General features: G+C 34.8%; 1 protein-coding gene across 4 annotated transcripts in view; it reads right to left on the bottom strand.

Annotated features, from left to right (window-relative positions):
* Positions 1 to 6,828: 6,828 nt before the first annotated feature.
* LOC120766419 (modifier of mdg4-like) overlaps positions 6,829 to 9,599 on the bottom strand; it is a 34,188-nt gene continuing 31,417 nt past the window's right edge. Inside the window, exon 5 of one of the 4 annotated variants that reach the window (XM_040091907.1) lies at positions 6,829 to 7,426. In XM_040091907.1, the coding sequence (XP_039947841.1) occupies positions 7,128 to 7,426 (299 nt within the window). In that variant the 3' untranslated portion in view covers positions 6,829 to 7,127. Of the gene's footprint in view, positions 7,427 to 7,542; positions 7,944 to 8,674; positions 9,053 to 9,599 lie in introns of those variants that run through there. The other 3 variants (XM_040091910.1, XM_040091913.1, XM_040091918.1) reach the window with 3 other exon arrangements.

Below are 9,599 nucleotides of genomic sequence, written 5' to 3'. Positions count from 1 at the left end.
CAGAGCAGCCTCTGAAAAGACATGTGTGCTAATATACGAGTATATTTGTATATGAATGCATGTGAATATGTATTTATGTCAGCATACTTAGCGAAGACATATTAAATTTACACTTACACTTTCCAAACAAATTTGCGCACATTGTAAATGGCCAAAGCACTTATATAAACAATAAGAAAAATTTAGACTCGCTCAGGAGGGAATTCAGACAGCGGTCACTTCCGAAACGCAAGCAAGGTGACACACACAAATCCATACATACATACATACGTACATGGGATGCCACGTCTCACAGCTACCACCTGCTCGTTCGCATTTAGATATTATAATTTTTATGTTTGTAGACTTGCTGTCTCCAGCAAGCAAGCAGTAAGCTTTACCTTCGGCTATTCTTCTTGTTCAATGAGATCATGTTGGCGCAAACGTGCACCCGCTGCCTGTCAACCCGTCTAACCCACCCACAGCCAGTTACAAAGCACTTGCCGCAGGGAACGATACAAAGCCCCATACACAAGCATAAGCATGCATACATGTGTGTGCGTTTTGCCTTGTGTATTTGTGTTTGCATGAGAGCATGGCATGAGCAACAGTGGCATGCAAAACTACCATCGTCTACTTCCACATGGGCGACCAAAGAACCAACCAGCCAGCTAACCAACCAACCAAGCAAGCAAGCGACTGCGTGCATTGCGAACATTGTACATTTTACTGCTGTGCCAGCAATAAATTAAAAGCATTCCCGCGGGATTTATTAACCGCACACGCACGGACACACCAACCTAGATCCGAATCTTTGTGTACAGGGCTGGCTTTGTGTCCCTGCGTCTATGCGCATGTGTGTGTGTATGTGTTTGCTTATAACCACAACAAAAGCATTGAGGAATACTGACGGCGCTGTCATTAAAAAGCAATGCAGCACGGAGAAATTACTGAGGACTGAGACATAAAAGTATCTGCGAGCATTTATGCATTCATAAATGCTACATACCAATATTCTAACTAACGTACAAACGTAAGACTTACTAATATACATTTAAACAATTACAAAAATTGCCATTTGTACATACTTAAGTACAATGTATTCACCTGCGAACCTAAGCAGCCGATAGATATGAATATATGTACATATGTATATCAGTGAGTTTTAAAGTTGTAAATTTGTGTATTTCAAAATAAGATTTTCTCGCTTTAGCCGACTCTAATAAGTCTGATAATTGTAATCTTATCGCATAGCAACAGGTACAGAAGATTCTTCAAAGAGGTTTGCTGTATTTGAAGGACAAAAAAGATTTTTATTTAATATTCTTTTTGATATAAATAATAAAATTTTTCCTTGATGTTTTAAACCGTTTCTTCCACTAGACAGCTTCCAAATATATGCATATTTATGTACATATGTAGGTGAATTTCCATTATAAATTCAATTTAACGGATTTATACATCTAACGGTTGAATTTGTAAGCATTTGTTAAATAATCACATAATCGTAAAAACGTAACAAAATGAGTTTCCAAAAATCTCACTTTAATATTAAACAAGAAAAAACGTAAATTTCTTACAATATACTCCACATGTCAGTTTGTATAGCAGCTACATACATACATATATGCCCTAATAATCCGCTCTAAGCAATTTCTTCGGAGATTGTTTCGTTGACTTTAACAATAATCCATGGCCAAATTTCGTCAAGATATCTTAAAAACGATTGTAGCCGTTCTGTTTATAGCTAGAGGGGTCCGATATCGGCGGTTCCGACAAATGAACCGCTTCCTGGAAAGAAAAGGATGTGTTCAGAATTTCAGATCGATATCTCATAGAGGACTATTCACTCATATACAAACGTACAGAAGGACAGACACCCGACCACGCTTAAGGTTTTACAAATACAGGGCTTTTTCATAGGGACGCAACAAAAAGTAGACCTGTCCCTATCGGTCTACTTTTTTCCCACTCTTTTGTCATTTCTCTTCAGTAAGGTTTGCCATTTCATCATGGAAAGATAAAAAATTTACTACCGAAATTTGGAGTCAGTGGCCTCAACTTTAAGAGCGCTTCGTCCAATTTATGGTCGTCATAATCATCCTGTTAGATAAACAATTGAGTGTCTAATGGAAAAATTTTAATCCACAGTGAAACAAAGAAGCGCCCGTGGTGTCGAGGTTATTGCTACCGCTAGTGCATATGTAAATTGAGGAAGACCTAAATCAGTATCTCACACGTCGTTCTCAAGCATTGGAAATCACTGTGATGGCGTTGTGGCGAATTTTGCGAAAAGATCTTGGCCTACATTCTTAGAAAAGGACAAATTGACGAAAATTTATTGAAAATTTAAATTGACGCAAAAACTGTAGCCGCTGGACCACCAGAATCGTTGTATATTCCTAAATTGGGCAGAGCAACAAGTTGAAAATAAACCAGATTTTCATCAAAAAATCATCTTCACCGCTCATTTCATGCCGAATGGCTTCGTCAATAAGCAAAATATGCGTTATTGGTCAGGCTGCAAACCACACGTACTCCATGAGTCACCATTGCATCCCGAAAAAATTATGGTTTGATGCGGTTTAAGGGCCAGCGGCGTCGTTGCGCCGTACTTCTTCCGTGCTGATCAAGACCGGCACGTTACTGTGAATGGAAATCGCTACTGCTCAATGATAATCGAATATTTTTGAGTCGAATTGGATGATATGGATTTGGATACACAGCGAATGCAATCGATTTATTGAAAACCAAGATTGGTGAACTTGTTATCTCACGAAATGGCCCAGTCAATTGGCCGCCTTTCATTCACCAAATAATAGTTATCGATAGGTAACGGCGTGAGGGGTTTTAATCATATTTAATTTATGAAACCCTTTAAAGGTGAAACGCGATTTTGGGCAAAAAAAAATTAAATTTTGTAAAAAGTTGGATAATAACTTCCCGGCGTTACCTGGTAGATTATGCACAAAAATAGTGCTCAAAATTTCAAAAGATCGGGGCACTAGTTTAGGGTTATGAAAAGCACTGACTTCGAAAACGTGAGTTGAGGGGTAAAGGTTTTAAAGTTTTGAAACCTACTGTGAAAAGTTCATAAAAAAGGTACAAAGTGACGAGTATTTGTCAATTATGCTCCAATCGACTTAAAATTTCGACACAATATGCTGGAAATATTAAGCATTCCAATAAAAAAATTTAAAATAAAACAAATAAGGAAGGGCTACGTTCGGGTGCAACATTTAATACTCTCGCAACTCTTATGTACAAGGTTTCAAAGTAAACAGGACTTAAAAAAAAAAACAGAACAAATGGTTTTTTCGGCAAAATCAATTTATTTTTTTCAAAATAGTCTCGTTCTGCTTCAGTACAGCTTTTTGCACGGTCCAAAAGCATGTTGAACGAGTGTTTTAACTCGTTGGCCGGTATGGCCGCCAGTATGCCGGTGCAAGCCTTTTGAATGGTCTCTACGTCTGCATAACGCTTTCCTTTCATGGGCAAATGCATTTTTCCGAAAAGGAAGAAGTCGCACGGTGTCATATCAGGTGAATACGTGGAGTGGTTGGTTATTGGTTAAAATTTGATTTTTGGTGAAATAATCGTCCTTCGAATGTAGGATTCTGAGCAATTTTTGGTCGTCAGTCAGTTTGTGCGAAACAAACCGTGCACACACCTTTCGTAAACCCAAATGTTCGGCCAAAATGCGATAAATCAATGTTTTGGAGATGTTCCATTCCATTTTCATGAATTTCAATGATGATTTTGGTTGATTTTTGATGAATTCACGCACAGTTTCGATGGAATTTCCGGTGATCAGGGATTTTGATTGGCCCACAAGTTGATCGTCATTTATCTCCTCACGACCAATTTGAAAACGTTGAAACCACTCGTGCACTCTGCTACGGGATAAGCAATCATCGCCATAAACTTGTTTCATCAATTGAAACGTTTCGGTAAAAGTTTTACAAATTAAAAAACAAAATTTAATGTTGGCTCTTTGTTCGAAGCTCATTTTGCATCGATAACACAAACATACTGACACTTAAAATGCAATAACTTCACTACCAATCGATGAAATGTCATGAAATTCTCACTGGACAATCGATAAAGATAGCAGTCGACATATAGATGGCGCCACCGGAAGGCGCTAGATTCAAAAAGTCCTTTTTACTTTGGAACGTACTTTGTATATCATACAGATTAACCGTTATATTCGATAAAAAGTTCGCAATTGAAGCTTGGCTTCTCATATTCGGTATATGGGGGATTGTATAATTTTGGGCCGATTTTGACAATTTTAAGTGATATATCCCGTCATATTAATTGCTTCTAGATTTATACATTGGAAAGTGAATGAATCAGATGGAATTTAAAATTGTGTTGTATGGAAAGTACGCGTGGTTGTAGTCTGATTTCGCCCATTTTCGCTTTATAAATAGAATCGGAAAATTTACCAAATTTGATTAAAATTGGTCGAGCAGGTCCGGAAATATGGGTTTCATTTAAATAAAAGCAGTGTCTTGCCTATTGTCCCATTATGATACTGGCATTTATAAGGCTTTTTGGTATCATCTCGGGCGTTAAATTTTAGTATCTCTGACGCTTTTATTTATAGAGTTATCGCACTTTTGGTAGTTTTCAACATAACCGTTATACGGGGAGTGGGCAGGATTAAAATCCGAGTTAAACTATTTTTACACTTTTATTGTTTGGTTGTTTTAGCTTAAGTGGTTTTGAAGATATGTATATATGTACATTAAACTTATTAGGGGTCGGAGCCACGTCTACTTTTTAAATATTTTCAAACCTCAGATGATCCTCACCACTGCAATCTTTTGCACCAAATTACAGTTTCGTATCTCAGTTTGGAGCTTAGTTATAGCACTATATGGGTTATCGATTAATAGCAGTGGTCCGATCCCACCCATTTGCAATACCAACCCTTCTTAGCTGCCAAGGAACTTAAGTACCAAGTATCATCAAGATATCTCAATTTTTACGGACGGACAGCCAACCGGATTTCAACGCGCCTCGCTTCCTAACCATTTATACATACATATATACAGCTATGGACAGAGATTTAGCGCACTTGCTTTCATAATTAGAAATATTACCGTTACTTTTAGGAGAGCGATATTTTCATGAATTTGTTATTAGTAGATCAATACTGCTTCTGTCGCCTCTTTAAATGCGTGGAAAACAACCGTTATCATTTCCCCTCAGATACCGTTAATTTGTTTTTGTTAAATCTTGTCATATAATCGTTGGAAAATGATTTAGTGCACTTATAGTTTTCGGTCATTAGTTGTGTTTGGTCCAACGAAGAATTAATCTCAGTTGTGAACTTGTATTCAATAGTTTTAGTAATATTACAAATTAAAAAAAAAAAAAAGTGTTAGAGGGATATACTGTTCGATTGAAAAAAGAAAAATTATTTGGGACCTTTACAAAAACGTTCTAGAAAAATGGTGTACAATGCCATCAAAAATGTTAAGAGTGATCCAAATTTGTTAAAACAAAACAAAGTTCGTAAGGCTCCCCCTCGCAAAACAACCCTCTTATAAAGTGTAAAGCTGATCCTTTCAAATCCTCACGCGCGATTATGGTCGAAGTCAATGCAGAATTGGACTTAAACGTGTCAAGTAGACTAGTACAAAGACGTTTAAATGAAAATAATTTGTATGGACGTGTGAGCAGAAAAAACCGCTATTGTCGAAAAAAAATATTAAAGCGCGTTTGTCATTCGCTCATAGCCATAGATCAAAAGATTTAAATTTTTGGAAAAGGATACTTTTTAGGGACGAAACTAAAATAAACCGGATTGGTTCTGATGGTAAAACATTTGTACATCGTGAAAAAAACCAAGAAGTCAATCCAAGGTACACCAAAAAGACCGTAAAGCATGGGGGAGGAAATTTAAAAGTATGGGAATAATTTTCATGGCGTGGAGTTGGACCCCTAGTAAAGATCGAAGAGAATATGGATGAATTTGCATACCTTAATATACTGAGGAATACAATGGAGCCATATTCCTATGATATTATGCCTGTAAACTGGATCTTTATGCAAACTGGCTTGCACAAGAAAAAATTCCACTTCTCGATTGGCCAGCGCAAAGTCCTGATCTAAACCCGATCGAGAACTTGTGGAATCATGTCAAAGAAAAAGTTTTGCAAAGAAAATTTAAAAATTGCGACGAGCTTTCGGCAGGAGTACAGGAAGCGTGGAACTCTATTCCTTTGGACAGATGCCAAAGGTTAATAGAGAGCTTGCCACGCAGATGTGAAGCGGTGATAACGAATAACGGTTATTAACCCAGTTAGATATAATATCGGAGAAATTTCACGCCACGTGTTAATAATATTTATTTTTCCTTACTGATCTTTTAAAGTGCGCTAAATACTTGTCCAAGCCAATTTTGACTTAATAATGTAAACTGAACAAAAAGTTCATAGAAATAGAAAACTACGAAATTTTGGACTACTTTAGTTTTTAGTGAGGTAATAAATAGTTTCTTTACATTATAACGATTCTATTTTCTTTAAATATAACATTATTAAGTATCATATTTCACATTAAGAAAGTGCGCTAAATCTCTGTCCATAGCTGTATACGGATATAATGTATTATTCCATATCTATTTCGATTAATTTAAGGTTTTGCATTTTGCACGAGTATACAAAGGATAAAATCTCATCCCTACCTTAATTAAAATACCCTTTATAATTCTAACAGTTATTTATAATATAAATAATTTAATATATTATATAATTTCGAAATGTATTATTTATTTTTTAATTAACATTATTTCTTAAATTCCCTTATGCTATTAAAACTAGACGTTTTCAAAAGTAATAGAAAACTTGTTTATGGTGTAGCGATCACTTTTCTGTAGTCAATGTCTAACTACCTCTGTTTTTATTGTAAATATTAAGCTTTAAATGGATATCTTAAATGTTTATAGTTTTTGTAAATGCTTGGTTTTGAATATGGACTACTATTATCGATTTGTATGCACATCTAAACGAACGTACAACAGGAACTTAACGCCTAAAAACAAATTTTCGAAATAAATTGCAAACATACCAGATATACACAGAGATTTGGGCTAGTTTTCGAAATAGAAACTTTACGATATTGAACACCAAAAATCAATTCGTTATTTCGGCTTCGTTATGATTCGAGCTCGATCCACTGAAAACTCTTTCCGGCGGATGATTGTGTTCGACATTCCGCACCGAAAACTCCTCTTCATTGACATCGGTTATAAGGCGGGCTTTACAATTGCGACTGCGCTGCTTTGCACATATCCAATATTTACGTGATTTCACCTTTTTAGCGCATATATACGAATAGCCATCACAGATCATCTTGCGTGCGCCACGCTGCCCCAAAACATAACGAATAGATTGTATGGCACAAATATCAGAACCCTCTGTAATGAAAACAACTAAAAATCCAATTAAAATGATTAAGTATGTATATAAGAGAGTAGACAAATGAATTATTGTTATTTGTTTAAGGTAAATAATAAATATAAATGTGTAGTGAGTGAAACAAGTTTACTTATTTTAGCACTGAAAAAGGAGCAATACACTTTATTCATTTGTTGTTTTTCTTTTCATTGTATATATCTTTCACTATTACGTAGTCATATGCTTCCACAGATTTTTATTAATATCATTACAGTTCTTTTTTGAAATCCTTGCGATTATTTGCCGCGCCGGGGAGCGGTGGTGGTGGTGGATGGTTGTGGCTTTGATTTTTAATGAGCAAAGCGCCAGTCTTAGCGCAAGTGATGATGCGCGCACGGCAACGATTATCGCGATTTTTTGCGCACAGCCAATAAGTCTTGGGGCCCTTGCTGTTATTTCGGAAGTATGCAAAGCCGGCGAATAACAATTTCGGTTTTCCTTTTTTGCCTTGTGTAATCATTAAGCCGCATTTCTTGGCTAAAGACTCCAAAGCTGGAAATAAAAATAAGCAATAAGAAGGAACGGGTCAATAAAAGCTTCATAAAATTTCTAAACGACTCTGAATTATCATATTACTAAAAATTAGAAAGCTTAAAGCGTTACAGTTAATAATAAAACTCGTCAAAAGTCAGCAAGTTTCTATGTTTAATTACGATTCAATTATTTATATGTATAGCAATTTATTAAATAAATAAGTTATAATAAAAATAGTACATAACATTTTAATTTTATTTTAATTAAGCGCAATACAATCTCACAGCGAGTATTATTTGTATAAGCATTATAGAGTACTCAAATTACGTTTTAGGCTTTTATTTATTTAAATTTTGTCACAATAAGAAAAACTCATTACAAAATATTTCTTGATGCAATTTGTTATTTATATACACCATTTTTAACATCAACTCACCAATCAATGCGTACATAATAATAACACTCAATACGAAATATTGAAATTTTGTATTATTTTCTTCCATTAAACAGCGTTTTATAACTGTAATCCACACACAGTTGAACTAAAAACTTCAAATTATTAAAAAAAAACAGAACGTATTGTATTCAAATTGAATTGGGTAGTGATAGTAACAAAAGAATTAAATATAGATGGTACATACCAGCAAATACATCAAATCTTACTCTGCATTAACAAGGAATTTATTCATATTAAGATTGTGTTTTAAACCGTGAAACTATAATTGTATCTAAGTAAAAAATCTTGATAATTATGTATTGATATAAGCCATACGCATTATTTTTATATATAAGAAAATCATAAAATTAAATCAGAAAATTAGGATCATAGTTTCTGACGTCATACAATATCCTTTTCGGAGAAAAACTATTTAGCTGGCAAACATCGATTTACTCGTGCGAATGTTCGGCATTTCTTAAGACGTAACGTTCTACACCGTTCACCACTCGTGTTGTTGCACGTGCCTTACATTTAGCACTTTTGTACCGGGCACAACGCCAATTGGTACTCTGCTTCAGCATTCGATCGATAACAAATTCGAATGAGTTAATAATCAACTTTTTACGCTTCTTCTTGGTATTGCCAAATGATGCTAGAGCAGAGAACGGCAATGTCTTGGATTTTTTGCCTGTAAAGATTGGAAATTTGAATTAGTATATGGAAATGATTTCTATTCTACATACAGTATGATTAAAAATAAAGTAAAAAGAAATTGTAAAATGTTATGCTGAAAAAAAGGTTTTTATTCCAAGTTTCATGTAATGAAGTAATATTCATAATTATTCATTGCTTTCTCAATTGTTGTAAATGTCCTTACTCGTATGTATTTATGTAACATATGTATTTTATTTATATTTTATTTAGCTATACCAAACAATATCTTCTTAAAACCAATTTCGCTTAATCAGAATACAACAGTATCCTACATTGAATTGTAAACTATTTGTATCCAATCCTCGTTATTTTACACTTTAAATATTGTATTTGTATTTGTTATTTGTTTATATAGCTTACTATTCAATTTATATCAATTAGTCGTTCAATTGTTAGACAATTTTGCGATGGTAAATATATTATTGCAGTTAATGCGTTTTTCTACAACACAACTCCACAAATATTGTTGCACTTATGGTCCACTCGGCCAGATTTTTGGGGCTTCATTTATACATTCAAGC

Source organism: Bactrocera tryoni, chromosome 1, assembly GCF_016617805.1.
Source record: "Bactrocera tryoni isolate S06 chromosome 1, CSIRO_BtryS06_freeze2, whole genome shotgun sequence".
Classification (NCBI taxonomy): Eukaryota; Metazoa; Arthropoda; class Insecta; order Diptera; family Tephritidae; genus Bactrocera; species Bactrocera tryoni.
Note: the sequence above shows the minus strand (reverse complement) of the source record. Positions and strands in the feature narration are given on the sequence as shown.